General features: G+C 42.6%; 1 protein-coding gene across 5 annotated transcripts in view; it reads left to right on the forward strand.

Moving 5' to 3' along the window:
* The window catches only part of baz2ba (bromodomain adjacent to zinc finger domain, 2Ba), a 134,043-nt gene that overhangs the window by 85,928 nt on the left and 33,115 nt on the right, over nucleotides 1-15,000 (forward strand). For all 5 annotated transcript variants that reach the window (XM_080730562.1, XM_080730565.1, XM_080730563.1 and 2 more), the window contains exons 4-9: nucleotides 2,960-3,145; nucleotides 4,193-4,354; nucleotides 6,320-6,504; nucleotides 7,684-7,905; nucleotides 8,981-9,613; nucleotides 12,192-12,954. In XM_080730562.1, the coding sequence (XP_080586688.1) occupies nucleotides 2,960-3,145; nucleotides 4,193-4,354; nucleotides 6,320-6,504; nucleotides 7,684-7,905; nucleotides 8,981-9,613; nucleotides 12,192-12,954 (2,151 nt within the window). The remainder of the gene's footprint in view (nucleotides 1-2,959; nucleotides 3,146-4,192; nucleotides 4,355-6,319; nucleotides 6,505-7,683; nucleotides 7,906-8,980; nucleotides 9,614-12,191; nucleotides 12,955-15,000) is intronic.

Here is a 15,000-nt window from a genome sequence, read left to right on the forward strand (position 1 = left end):
AATGACGGTAAAGAGTATTCTAAAGAGATTTTGGGTCTGGAAGATGACTGGCAACCCGGTATAAGGAGATATTAAAGGATCCTCTCTTTGTATAATTAGATCTCGGACTGCATTAGCTGAGATACTCTGTATTCCATTAGGTTTTCTTTTTTTTTTGTATCGTGTGCAAGCTTGTAGTAGTTTGACATTCTCCCATGCTCGCTGAACAACACTTTCTTTTCTTCAGTCATCAGTTTTTTATGCATGTGTATTACCTGACTCGTGCAGGGGCACCAGGCAGCCTCGCTCTCCTTCTCCTGGAATAGAAATTGAATTTGCATGAAATATGCTCAGACCAAATTGCATCTGACTGTGGGAGAAGGTAATACGTAGCAGTCGCCCCTGCCAGAAATGATTGTGCTCAGGAAAATGCTAGGCGATGATGATGTTGATGAAGTATTCCTCTGTGCTGAAATTGAACGCCCAAAGAACAGAAAAGGCTGTACTTTTTTTTATACTGCTTATACGACACAATGCCTTTTGCCCGACCACAAATGCCTCATCCTGTCACTGTCACTGGGATGCATATCTTGTATGTCCAAAACCATTCGTTTTGCATGTTTCAAACTAGTGAAAACAGCCAATCTACAAGCACACAACGCCTCGCCCCGCGAGGCCTTGTGTGCTTATAGATCTACCGTTTTCTCTACTTTTGTGCGACGGCCTTGTACGATGAAGCAGGGCTTTACTTTGCGAAAGAACATAGAAATCTGAAACTTGGAGATACGAGGTTTCCACCCAACAACGACGATATACTGACACAGAAAAGAATACATAAATATAGGTAAATTATTCGACTGCTTCAGAGAAACAGGCAGTCTATCATAGCCCTCACACAAGCTGCTGTGACTGTATTTGTTTAAATAGTAAACACTGTTATCTTGAGGAAAGGAAAAAAAAACCCTGTTGATTCCAAAGCAATGAGCACGAGCAAAAACCCTTTAGCTGCCTTTCACACCGGACACTGTTTTTCTTTTTAGCAATGCGATCCAATGTCAAGTCAATATAAAGACGCAACATCAAAAAAATATGTAGCCTTTTTGCCCAGAATGGTGGAAATATTGCGATTTCGCAAGATGACTTAAAATAGAATAACCAGATTATGTGTTATCGCGTCCAGTGTGAATGCACATTTAGGTTTCACTGCAAACAATACGCAGGCTTTTCATTTATTCATACTTTTACAGCGGCATAGCTCAGGGGTAGAGAAACCGTCATTAGAGCACGAAGGGTTCCCAGTTCGAATCCGGGCTCCCCCTGAGTTAATGTCGAAGAGTCCTTGAGCAAGACTCTGAACCCCTAGTTGCTCCCGGTGAGCAGGTTGGTGCCTTGCATGGTTTCCTCTGCCATCGGTGTATGAATGTGTGTGTTTGAATGGGTGAATGTAATGCATAATCTATGTAAAGCGCCTTGGATAAAAGCGATATATAAATGCACCATTTACCATTTACCAAACAACAATAACACAGCGTACATGAGCAAACCATTTGCAACCAGCTTTCACACCCTGCAAGTCCCTGTATCAAGAGCTTGGTGATTTGATTTCAGAGTGAATGTGTCCTCTACGCAATGAAACAAACAAGCACTTTGGTTGTCAAAGACACAGCTTCAGCATTGTTCCCTAATGGCATCATCAAGACATTCTGGCATCTCAAGACGCTTCTTGCTCTCAAACAATGTAATAGGAATAATGTGGCTTATCTTGTGACTAGATGTGTTTTACAGGATTTTAGTTCCGTTAAATTCCGTTAAAAACAAACACAATCGGGACACAAGTGTCTTGACTTTATATCCACGGTAATCCACCCCAACATTGCGGGTTCGCACTCACTTACAGTAACTGGCCTGTCTCTCTCTCCCTACTGCCCTATCAGCTATAAATGCTAAATAAAATAAAAAAAATAAGTGCCTTAGCCCACTGGTTCCCAAACACTGGGTCAGGACCCATTCGCAGACACATTTTTATGGGTCCCTTAATTTTCTGTTTCCTATATTTAGTTTTTAATTATTTATTTTTTCAAAACATTTAAAATATAGAAACATAGAAAAATCAAAGAAATTCCATACATTAGAAAACAAATGTTGAAGAAAATAGCCAATCTACAAACTCACAAGCTTGTAGATCAAACTTGTAGCCAGGACAAAGCTAAAAGGTTTGGGAATCACTGCCTTAGCCTATACCAGGGGTATTCAACTAGATGAAGCAGGGGGCCACAATTGTAAAATGACTAGAAGTCAGGGGCCACAAGACTGTTACAACAAAAATGAACACATGTTCACAGTTGTTTGACTGTTTGTTGTGTGCTACAGGTCTGATAGGACACAACAATGGACATGTTGTGTCCATTATATAACTTATTAGGGCCTGCTTTATATACTGCATTAATGCATTTTGATGCACATAGGATCATGTCTGTGGCAGTCCTTTATAGTGCACAGGCTTTAAGAAAATAGAAAATAGGAAGTAGATATTTCAGTATGTTATATGCACGGATCCCTGGCATGGAGGCGTCTTTGTGAGAAAAATATTGGAGTCAGACTTGCAAGGTGAAGTGTTTACATACATACTGTACATACACGTATGAATGAAAGGTTTTTGCAGTTTGGTTATGTCTGAGGCCTGAGTACCCAGCTGAGGCTCTTATGATGTGTTTCATGAACCATTAGTTGAGAGCTCTACCATCTTTCAGAACAGACCGCTACTTAGGTTGAAAAAAAAACACATACTGTGTAAGACCTTCAAGTGGATGAGAATGGAAGATGGACAGTGCACTGCAGATTATGTCTCAAAATTCAGATATAGTTGCAAATGGATGGAGATGGCATTTGATGAACGGACTGCACTCAAAACTCATCTGTTTGCCAAAACCGCTTTCATGCAGGATGTTTTTCAATTCCTCCTCCTCTGTGTGACCCGCAGGCCGTCTGTTTGCAGGAGAGCAGCCCTTCATTGGCTCCACGTTGTCAAGTGCCTTCCCTCTGGTCAACCACCCAGCCTTCGGAGCCATCTACACCACTGCAGCGGGCAGGCCCGAGTTCGGAGGCCTGGGCTCCCTGGGCATGTCAGCTGCATTAGCTGCCCACCCCCAGCTAGGAGCCTTATCTGGTAGGACAACAGACACTGAAACACTGGTGAAATGCTCACATGTCTAAACTAGGCCTGTCACAATTATTACATAGTCGTCTAATTGTAATTATTTGACATAATCACAATTATTTTGTCGTAATCATCATAATCGTTTCCATGTTCAAAAATGTCCATATATTTTCAAACATCTTCAAAAATAGTGGCATTAGCAGATCTACAAGCTCACAACGCGATGCGTTGTAGGGCTTGAAGATCTGCTATTTCCACTATGAATGTTCTTTTTTAACACTTATGTTGCAATGATTTTTTCTCTTCAATGTCTCGCGTTGCCATGGTTACCATAGACTTCCATGTAATTGTGCAAGTGTGTAAAAAGTGCACGCCCATGCCTAGATGATGCACCACGTGTGTAGATGCTGTTCACAGCTTTCAAACAAAAAAATCCGCTTGGAAATCCGTTCAGGCATTCATGATTTATCAGCCATTATGTTTTCTTCAGATGTAAACAAACATGGCTGCCATATTTGAAAGAATGGGTTGGTATGGGGGTTAAACATGCAATTTCGCGATCGCGATCATGCCTAATACATTTCTGGAGGTCCAAAAACATTTTTTGAAAAAAAAAAATTGAATTTTTTTTTTTTCAAAAACGGCCCAAACTCGGGAAACTCGGGGTTGGCACAGCACTAGTACCAATACAAACTCGGGAAACTCGGGGTTGGCACCATATGTGTTAAGTACAAAAGGCCGATTCCCACTGGGCCAGATAAACAGATAAAAAATATCTGTCTCCATTCAAGTGGACGGTAAGATACAGATAAAAAAATATATATGTGACAGATATTTTTTATGTCAAACTGTCAAACATGTCAGTAATTTCTTTGTATATTTAGGTCATGTGTCATATCTGCCATGTGCAACTTCAAAGCCTACAAGCGAAACAGAAATGTAATTGTCAACAGCAAAAACACAATTAAATCGCAATTATTTTCGTGACAACTGATCGTCACGTAAAATGTCATAATGGTGACAGTCCTAATCTAAACTCTCCTCTCCTCTCCTCAGAGTGGTGGCGGGCTGCGGAGGCTCATGGGCGGGGAGCGGCTGCCTTTCTCCCTCCATTCCTTGGCCTCCCTCCGTTCTTCGCCCCCCACATGCATCCCAACCACAGCGCCAGCCCTGTCCAGAGCAGGACGCCCAGCAAGAACATCCGTGCCCCCCCTAAAGGTGTGATGATGTCATTTATTGATCCCTGCAGTGATATCACTTAACCCATTTAGGCCTAGGATTATTGACTACTTTAACCATCGGTGCTGCACTGCGAGCTTGTAGATCTGCTATTTTTGAAAAATCATGATTTTTCTTTGCAAGTCTTAAAAGCGAACATTTGTAACTCAAATATTTGCTTCTGGGGGGTCCCTGGAACAACAAATTTTGAGATGGGGGTCCGTGGCTAAATACCTGTAATTTTGGGGGTCCTTGACATGAAAAAGTTTGAGAACCACTGATTTAGAGGAAGGATTTAGTAGTCGGGTCAAAGATCGGGTCAAAGATATTCATAGACTTGCACACATTTTCACGATTTTTCAAAAATAGCAGATCTACAAGCTGTGAGCTTGTATATCTGCTATTTTTCTAAGGTTAAAGCATACAATAATGGTTAAAGTGGTTAAAATCTAACGCGACTCGGGCGCGTTCCAGGTATTTGAGCGTTAATACAGGAAACAGGTTATTTGTTCTGCTCTCACAAATCTCCCAGAATGCTGATGTTAAAGGGAATGTCATCTTTCTTTCTATCTGCCCTAATCTCTCTCTCTCTCTCTCTCTCTCTCTCTCTCTCTCTTTCTCTCTCTCTCTCTATCCCTGACTCTCTCGCTCTAAAAAACAAGTCCTCAGATGAAACTACTAAGCACTGCATCATGTCATTTACATGTTGCATACACTAGCCATAACATCACTGCATATTGCTTATTGATCCATGACGTTATAAAGCTCATACAGGAAATGGCTCATTTGTTCTGCTCGCACGACTTGAATGTTAAAAGAGAATTTGTCATCACTGACTTTAATTTATATCCAGCGGAATAAAAGCAAATAAAGTAAACATATTTTACATTCAAGCTTTGGGGCAAAAGAAAACTGGTTTTGTGTAACTTCTAAACGATGTGAATGAATGAATATTTTGTTTTGTCATCACAGTCGAGCGTGCTCTTCCTTTCCTGCTCTGGTGTTCCTCTTCATTCATTTCCTCCTCGCCCTAAACCTGAATCTATTTTCTTTGTCCAGTGATGATGAAATCTCTTCTGTATAGAAGCTTTTAATGACTCAGTGAGAGTCCTGAGTCCTCTGTGGTTTTGTCAACCAATCTCTCTCTCTCTCTCTCTCTCATTCTCTCCCTCTATTTTTCTCTCCTTTGCCTTCCATCGTTCTCCCTCGTTTGCTCTCTCCTTTCCTCTCTCGTTTAATTCAACAGTATCTTTTAATTTATCTCTTATTATGTCAACCACTCGTTGAGTTGAGCCTGTGCCATGTGTGCAGCCTGCATGTTTGATGAGATACATGGATAAATCAATACATTTCGTTGTCTTTTCTTTTTGCATAATTCCATTTCTGCACCGAACACCAGATATTGCATTAGCCTTTGTGTGACTATACGTCTGTTCTTGGAGGAGATGGGGCTGATGCAGGGGCGTCAAACCAAATTCTGGGCCCTGGGGTACAAGGATTCACTGTGGGCCCCCCATTAATGTTAACTATTTAAAAATAGCAGATATACAAGCTCACAGCGCGGCACCGAGTGCCGCGCTGCGAGCTTGTAGATCTGCTATTTTTGAAAAATTGTGAAAATGTGTGCAAGAAACCTATGTTTCCATGTCAGTGGTGCTCAAACTTTTTCATGTGAAGGACCCCCAAAATGAGATGTATTTGGCCACAGACACCCATCTCAAAATGTTTAGTTCCAGGGACCACCCAGAAGCAAAATTTGAGTTGCAAATGTTTGCTTAAAAAATACATATATTCAAAGATTTGCACACATTTCCACGACTTTTCAAAAAATAGCAGATCTACAAGCTCGCAGCTATTTTTCAATAGCTAAAGTTACTAGGGCCCCTCCACCTTGGGCCCTAGTAACTCAGTCCCCCCCCCCTTGTGACGCCCCTGGGCTGATGTAAAGCTCTGTTATGTCTGTAGGGGTGAATGGGGCGGTGAATGGGAGCGGGGTGTCCTCCCCCACCACACAAGCAGGGAGCTACTCTGCGAGTCCAGCCCCCGTCCCGGTGCCCCTGAAGCCAGCCAGCAACCCAGAGCCTCCTAACAGCCACCGGAGCAGCCCTCAGATCAACCCAGCAGAGATGTCCCGTAAACCTAAAGACAAGGTTAGTAGTACCACGTACAGTACTAGGAATGGGACGATAATCCTTATCGTTTATCGTGATGAAGAGCACTAACAATTGGGCCTGTCACAATTATTACATAATCGTCTAATCTTAATTATTTGAGGTAATCGCAATTATTTTGTATAATCTTCGTAATCGTTTCCATGTTAAGAAATGTTAGTATGGTTTCAAACACTTTAGAAAAGTAGATCGGCTATTTCCAGTTTCCACTATCAATGTTCTATTTTAAGTATAAAGTTAAATATGCCAGTAATTTCTTTGTATATTTAAGTTATGTGTCATGATTGCCATGTGCAACTTCAAAGCCTAAAAGACAAACTAATGTAATTGTCAACGACAAAAACACAATTCAATCGTCAATCGCAATTATTTGAGTGACAATTAATCGTCATGTAAAATGTCATAATCGTGACAGCTGTGAATATAATCGTATCGTGGAGATTTAAATTTGTCGTGAAATTAGCCGATCTACAAGCCTGGCAGCTTGTAGATATGCTATTTTTGGACAAAATTGTTCTGCCCCAGGATAATGGATGAATCCCCTTTTTATTTTTGGGTCACAATAATCATGACACACACACACACACACACACACACACACACACACACACACACACACACACACACACACACACACACACACACGTCTTTGAATAACAGGCTTACTGACTGACAGTGTAGTGAAGTCTAGCTTAGCGGAGCATAATAGATAACATATGAATAGATATCAGTTATATCGACTCTGTGCTTTGTCCCGGAACACATGTAGAATAGCCAGGGATGGGATGATAAGCGATATTATGGTTTATTGTGATAAAAAACACTCGCGTTAATCGTATCGTGGAGATTTAATTTATTGTGATATCATCTATGTGCCGAGCTGCATATCCGGTACCACTTAAACCTTTTATAATTGGTAAAAAGGGTCTTTTTTTCACTCTCTATCAAATGTCTATGCCAAAAGATAGCCGATCTACAAGCTCACAACGCGTCGCAACCGCGACACGTTGTGAGCTTGTAGATCTGCAATTTTTTTGGGCAAATTGTTCTGCCCCAGGATAATGGATTTTGATTATCATGATAATATCGTAAATCGAGATTTCTTTTGTCACAATAATGGTGATATGAAATGTTCATATCGTCCCATCCCTAATGTAGAAGCTTCGCAAGAAGCAGACAGACACCTGTGGGGTGAGCAACAGTGACTCGGGCACGTCGTCAGACAGCTCGAGCGACGGCTCCCTCAGCAGCGACCTGGAGGACCTCGCAGAAGACGACGACGATGACGACGACGACGAGCTCGACGACGATGACGAGGAGGACAAACAGAGCGAGGTGTCTGACTCGGAGAAAGAGAAGCGCTTAAAGAAAAAGTTAAAGGTAAAAAAAATACCCCAGGACCCAAGAGTTCAATAATATGGGCTAGTGGGAAAGAAAAAGTGAAAAAAAAAGAAAGAAAAAAAAAATAGATTTGAATGATTTTTTATAATAAAGCATGAACCCATTTAGGCCTGAAAAATACCTACAAATATCTTCTAAATCCTAGAGGTTTTCTGAAAAACATATGTTTCTGTGATCTGTGGTGCTCAAACGTTTTAATGTCAAGAACCACTAGAAATATATGTATTTGACTGCTGACATCCATCTCAAAATATTTTGTTCCAAGTACCCCCCAGAAGCAAAGATTTACCAAAGTTTGCTTTAAATATATATATTTAAAGATTTGCACACATTTTCACGATTGTTAAAAAATAGCAGCTCTACAAGCTTGTAGCGCGGCACTCGGTGCCGCGATGGGAGCTTGTATATCTGCTATGTTTCAATAGCTAAAGCATAAAATAATATTATAATGGTTAAAGTGGTTGAAATCTAAATCTAAAGCATTGTGGTCCAAAAATAAACAAACGCTCTCCGCGATATTGTCGGGGAGGTGGCTCTGTATGGTTTATGATAGTCAGTCACTCATATTTGAAACAGTCTGTTTCTAGCGAAAATGTAACTAATTCTGCGAGATTAACATTAGCGTTTTCTCACCATCAGTTGATTCTTCATATCCATATGAGTCAAACCGCTGAGATCATTGTTTATAATTGGAACACAGTTCTTATATGACGCAATATGAAAAAAGTCTATGGGAATTGAGAATGGGGGGGAAAAAACGCGAACCAGGTAGGATGTGTAAATGATGTCAAACTTCACTGCTCTATGGGTTTAACATAAAAAACGAATAATGTAAAAAAAATAAAAAAATCTATGATCACAGATTGGACATCAAAGTGATCCCACTGGTTTGGGGTTCTGAACCATCCAAAATCTGAATCTGATCCACTTGGAGAGGGATTAGAAGTTTTGAACTGTTGGGCCCAGACGATCAAAATACCAGGAAATATGACATAATCAATTTGAATGAAACTCAGGAATGAAACCTGATGTTTAAACCCCTTCCATGATGCAGGCTGCGATGCCACCCTCTGGACCCAGAGACAGACAGCACCCTGGGGTCCCCAGGACAGCAGACCCCCAGGGCAAGAGAGACAGCCAGCCCCACTACTTATCCTCCAATCCCCCAAGCCTGGTGCCACTGCCCCACTCTCCCTCCCCGCCTGTCCTCTCCCAGACGGCACCGCTCGCCCTACTTGGCTCCAGGCCCTGGGCTGAAGGACTGCAGCAGCACTTCAGCGTCATCCAGTCCACGGGCCTGGCGGGCAGCTCCAAGCCCCTGGCCCTGCTCACCCACCCCCGCTGGGAGTCCTCCCCCTCCGCCTCCCCCATCGCCCTCACCACCTCCTCCCCCAAGGCCCCGCGCCAAAGCACTGCCTCTCCCAAACCCCCCAAACTGCTGGCCTCTTCGTCCCCCCAGCACCTGCCCCTCTCCCTCTGCTCCTCCCCCAAGCCCGTGTCCGTGCCCTCCCCGCCCCGCTCGACGCTATCTACCTCCCCGAAACCCTTTGCTCTGACCTCGCCTGTAGCCGCCGGCTCGCAGAAGCCTCCTCCCCTGAAGCCGCCTCAGCACTCTAACAAGGCCAGCAAGAAGAAGCTGTTGGAGGCCTCGCTTGCACAAATCAACGAGTTCAGACTCAAACAGCAGGTATGGTTGCAGTGTTGCTTTCGTTGACTAAAATTATGACGTAAAATGTTTGTCGACTGTGTTTTTTTCACTGATGAAAACTAAATAAAAACGAAATAAAAACTAAGCTGTGATGACTAAAACGTCAAAATAAAAACTAGACTAAAACGTTAGGGAGGGACTAGTGGAGAAGAGAATCATTTTATGTTTAGTTGCTCTCAGGTGTTGTGTGCTGAAAATAGCAAATCTACAAGCTCACAACCTGTCGCACTGCGACGCGTTGTGAGCTTGCCTTGTAGATCTGCTATTTTCAGCCCACAACCAATTGTAAAATCAGTCATTACGATGCCATCAAGGCCTGCCAAAATACATTTCAGTTGACTAAATCAACTGTAGATTTAGTCGCCTAAAATCTTATGATATTTAGTCGACTAAAATCTGACTAAAACTAAAACTTTTCAGGTGACTAAATTATGACTAAAACTAAATGACATTTTATTCAAAAGACTATGGGCCCTATTATGATCCAGGTCTTATGCCTTATGCCTTAACTTCTTTGCCTTTTTTTACTATTTTGTTTTTGTTTTTTAAATATTTCAAATAGCTGATCTGCAAGTTCACAACGTGCAGATGTAGATCAGCATTTGAAGTATTTAAAAATGCATAAGACCTGGATCATAATAGGGCCCTATGACTAAAACAAAATCTAAATCTGTTGTCAAAAACAACACTGGATGGTTGATAACTTGATAACTATAACCAGTAGCAGAAACCTAGCCTACCATATTATTGCCAAGATAGTTTTTGATTCTACAGTATGTAGTCTTAAATAAAATATATGTTGTAGCTGATGCAGCCAACTAACTATTGCTTCATGTACAAATATATAACATTTGGTCTCAAATGGGCCACTTGCTGACAAGTTACTCTTTCCACACTCACGTTATATAATATAATAGTACACAGAAAATAGTACATTGGTAGAATTACAGCGTCAGCAGTTCCTCTGGAGATGGTGATGTTAAAGCTGGACAGTCCATTGGAAAAATGAAAACATTACAAGCAGTTATTTTGCAATAGTCAACAGTCAAAACTTGGTCTAAAAAAAGGGGGAAAAAGGACATACTAGCTCACTTGATGCGGTGTTTGTCATTTTTACATTAGATCAATATATATATATTTTCATACTGTATACACGTAGGTTCTTACTATACATTTGGACAGCAAAATGGTAAAAACTCACTATATCGTCACTGTCGGGCAGAAACCTCGTATCTCCAAGTTTCACATTTGTATGTTTTCTTTGTAAAGTAAAGTTCTGCTTCATCACACAAGACTGTCGCACAAAACTAGTGAAAATAGCAGAGGCGTTGGGTGCTTGTAGATCAGCTGTTTTCACTAGTTTAAATCATTTTTAAAATGATAAATACAAAACGAAAGGTTTCCACCTGACAACAACGATATACTGGACTGTATGGTGAGTATGTGTGAGTGGTTTTGGACTTAGCCTATATGTATAAGCATAGGGCTCAACCTTTGGACATGGGCAGTTACCTTGACCTTGACCGGTTTAAACGAAAATCAATAGCGGAGGTCCTGTCCTTACCCCCAAATCATGTGCCAAGTTTGTATTGAATTATAATGGACAGAGTATCATACACTATATCATATCATTATGCATACACACACAGACAGACTAACACACAGCCTGGTCGCAATAGTTTCACATCACACACCACCACTGATTGCAATACACCTGCTCCACAAAGAGGCTGCCATTTTATTTTCTCTTACAGCACGGTACAGCCTCAGAATGTAAACATTGATATTTTGAGCCTCATTACTCTGCTCAAGCAGACGTTGCGTTTGTTTAAATACATTTGGGTTTCTTGTCAGTTAAAATTAAATTATGCAAAAATATTGCCATGCTTTCATCGTAGTAGTTGCTGAAAATGTAATACAAATGATAATTTGTATTACAATTGAGATATTCAGTGAGAGTCTGTATTCCTGTTTTGTTTCACCGATAGTGTGAGAGAGAGAGAGAGAGAGAGAGAGAGAGAGAGAGAGAGAGAGAGAGTTCCCCCTGTGGTTTGGGTTCTGTACTGTATTTCATGGTCTGTGAAATTGATCTGTTTCACTTCACATCACCTCTAGTTGAATGTGGATGTCAAAGCCTAACCTATGTTTGCTTAAACACAGATTGAACCAAACCTGCCAGCAGTGTAAAAAGCCCAACATGCTATAGAAACCCAGGTGCATGAAGATAACGACGATAGATCTTCTTAAATGTGGAGACGAGTAATCACAGTTTTACAGTGGAATTCTCGTCTGTTTTCCTGAACATTACGGTTTCGTTGCGGCGTGGTATTTGTACTGTGCTTTTTGTCTCTCAGTATCAGCCGTATGCACAGCTAGCTGTTCTACTGTTAGCCATTGTAGTTTGTCACCTGCTCAAACAATCAACAGTGATGCAAATCGACAGCTAGAGCACTTCCACTTTGTCTCTTTTCTTTTCTCATTTCCCCCCCCTTTCTTTCTTTCCCCCTCCTGCGGCCTGTGACTGACTCCCTTGCTCTCTCCCTCACACCATTCCCAGGGTCTACTCTCCCACGGGCAGCATGCGCTCCCAGCCGATCGGAGGAAGCAGCAGTCCAACAATTCACCCAGGAGGACGTCTGCGTATGCGGTGCCGCCTCCCCCCGTCCCGCCTCTCCCCCCGAACAGTCACTCCAACCTCTTCCTCTCCAGTGCCCTTCTGGGGCTCCCGGAGCCTCACCACCCCAACGGAGTCATCCAAAGCACCACTCAGGACACGCCGCTGGCCCTCATCACCAAACCTCGCAAGGACTCCTCGTCGCAGGGCAAGCCACCTCCGTGTGACTCTGATGCCGGGTCCATGCCCGTCAACCTGAGCAGGAGCAGCAGTCGGACCCTATCGCCCGCCCAGGCAGGACCTCTGGCGCGGCCCGCCACTACCTCACCCTATGCCACGGGCCAAGGATCCAGAAAGAACAAGACCCCCAAGGTCAAGGCACAGGCACCAGTCATGGGGCTGGGCCAGGGTCAAGGACAGGGACAGGGACCAGCGGACCCCATGGCCGCCTGGAAAGGCTTCTCTCAGAACCATCTGGTTCAGTCGCTGGTGGACTTATTTCGGGGAGGGGAGACTGGGATTGGGATTCCCGGGGTGGGCATCCCAGGCGTGGGCATCCCCGGGGTTGGCATTCCTGGCATTTGCATTCCCACAGCCGGTCTCCCTGCCAACAGGGAGTCAGACGACTCGGGCGACGAGGACGACGATGAGGATGACGACCTTGAGGAGGATGAAGACGAGGACGACTCAGATGACAGCTTGTCAGGTTGGCACCTCTTCTAGTTTCAGGCAGTGTTGTACCCAAACGTGTTCAATGAACGATCGTTCATGAACACGTTCATATTTTGGCGAACATGAACTGAACGTTCTTTGTTTCCGCTTGATGAACGTTATTGACGAACGCGTTCATTCCGACGTCCGTGAACGGCGCTCGTCGACCCGTTTGTGCGGCGGTCCGCGCCGCGGTCGTCTTTCTTTGTATTCACATGCTCCAGACTCGCAGACCGCAGGAGCGTTGATACGTGAGCAGCGGTACTGTCTGCAGCTGGGTGCTTCTCTTCAAATGAAGCGCTGTGTGTGTGTGTGTGTGTGTGTGTGTGTGTGTGTGTGTGTGTGTGTGTGTGTGTGTGTGTGTGTGTGTGTGTGTGTGTGTGTGTGTGTGTGTGTGTGTGTGTGCGTGTGTGTGTGTGTGTGTGTGTGTGTGTGTGTGTGTGTGTGTGTGTGTGAGTCTCCGCCTCGTTTCGTTATCTCCCAAGAGCCTGACTATACTTAGTCGTATGACGTGTGTTGCATGCCAAAAATAGCTGATCTGAGCTTGTAGATCAGCTATTTTAACCAATGTGGAAACATGCAGATGTGCGCGGAAGACTGGACTTTGGGCATTGAAGACTGGGCATTGGGCACCTAAATATTGTGGGCACCTCAATGTTAAGTTGGATGAAATAATTGCTGTGTGTGGTTCTATATGGGCTGTCACTTTGTCAATACTTTTGACAAATAATAGCTTGCAGCAACGTCTAAAAAAAGAAATACATTTGAAAAGCCAAAAGTATTAAAAAATTATGGTTAAAAAATAACTAAAAAGAACTAAGTTAATTTTGGGGAACCATGAACTTTAGTTCCAAATGTGTAATTATGAACTATGAAATGAACTACTTAGAAGTTTTGAACTTGAACTTGAACATGTTTTAAGTGAACTTTCCCAACACTGTTTTCAGGATGATTTTAATGTAATAGATTATGATAACAAACCACCATCAATATGCACAGCCAGGGGCGTCACAAGGGGTAGGAAAGTGGGACTGAGTTACCAGGGCCCAAGGTGGAGGGGCCCTAGTAACTTTAGCTATTGAAAAATAGCAGATATACAAGCTCACAGCGCGGCACCGAGTCGTGAAAATGTGCGCAAATCTTTGAATATATGTATTTTTTAAGTGAACATTTGTAACTCAAATTTTGCTTTGCCCTTTGCTTTGCCCTGGAACTAAATATTTTGAGATGGGGGGTCCTTCACATGAAAAAGTTTGAGCATCACTGACATGGAAACATAGGTTTCTTGGCACACATTTTCACGATCTTTCAAAAATAGCAGATCTACAAGCTCGCAGCGCGGCACTCGGTGCCGCGCTGTGAGCTTGTATATCTGCTATTTTTCAATAGTTAACATTCATGGGTTCGGCCCGCAGTGAATCCTTGTACCCAGGGTCCAGAATTTGGTGTGACGCCCCTGTGCACAGCTTCAGACTGCAACATATCGTACTTTAACACAGACCATTTCGTTTTGGGATGAGCAAATCTTTGCATTTCTTGCATAGTTGTTAAAACGCGACCAAACTTGAGCTGTAAAATTAAGCTAAACTTCACTGCAATGGTAAGAAGAAGTCATGGATATCGACTTTATTTTCAAAGCATACTGAAATGAATGGAATCCAGTGGCTTGGATAAAAACAATTATGTTTGGAAAATGATGGGCATTAATATGAAATATACTATGGGTTGTAGACTATGGGTTAGCATGCTAGACCACCGGTATAGTTCTCATCTCATCTCATCTCATCTCATCGAATCGTTTTGCTGTGTAAGTAATTGATTGTATGGAAACTGTATTTGTGCCTTGTATTTAGCAATTTTAAGAAGGAAAATTAAAAAGAGGAGTTTAATTACTTTTCCATTCTCTGTGTTCATGTCAAGGTGCAGGTCCTTATGTGTTGAAATACAATGTCCATGTATTTGCTAGAGAATCATAGTGTTTACTTATAGATTTTTCCCTTATAAACATGCATTATTGCCACGTTTCACACAGATTTAATTT

Source organism: Nannobrachium achirus, assembly GCF_963921795.1.
Source record: "Nannobrachium achirus genome assembly, chromosome: 7".
NCBI classification, from domain to species: Eukaryota; Metazoa; Chordata; class Actinopteri; order Myctophiformes; family Myctophidae; genus Nannobrachium; species Nannobrachium achirus.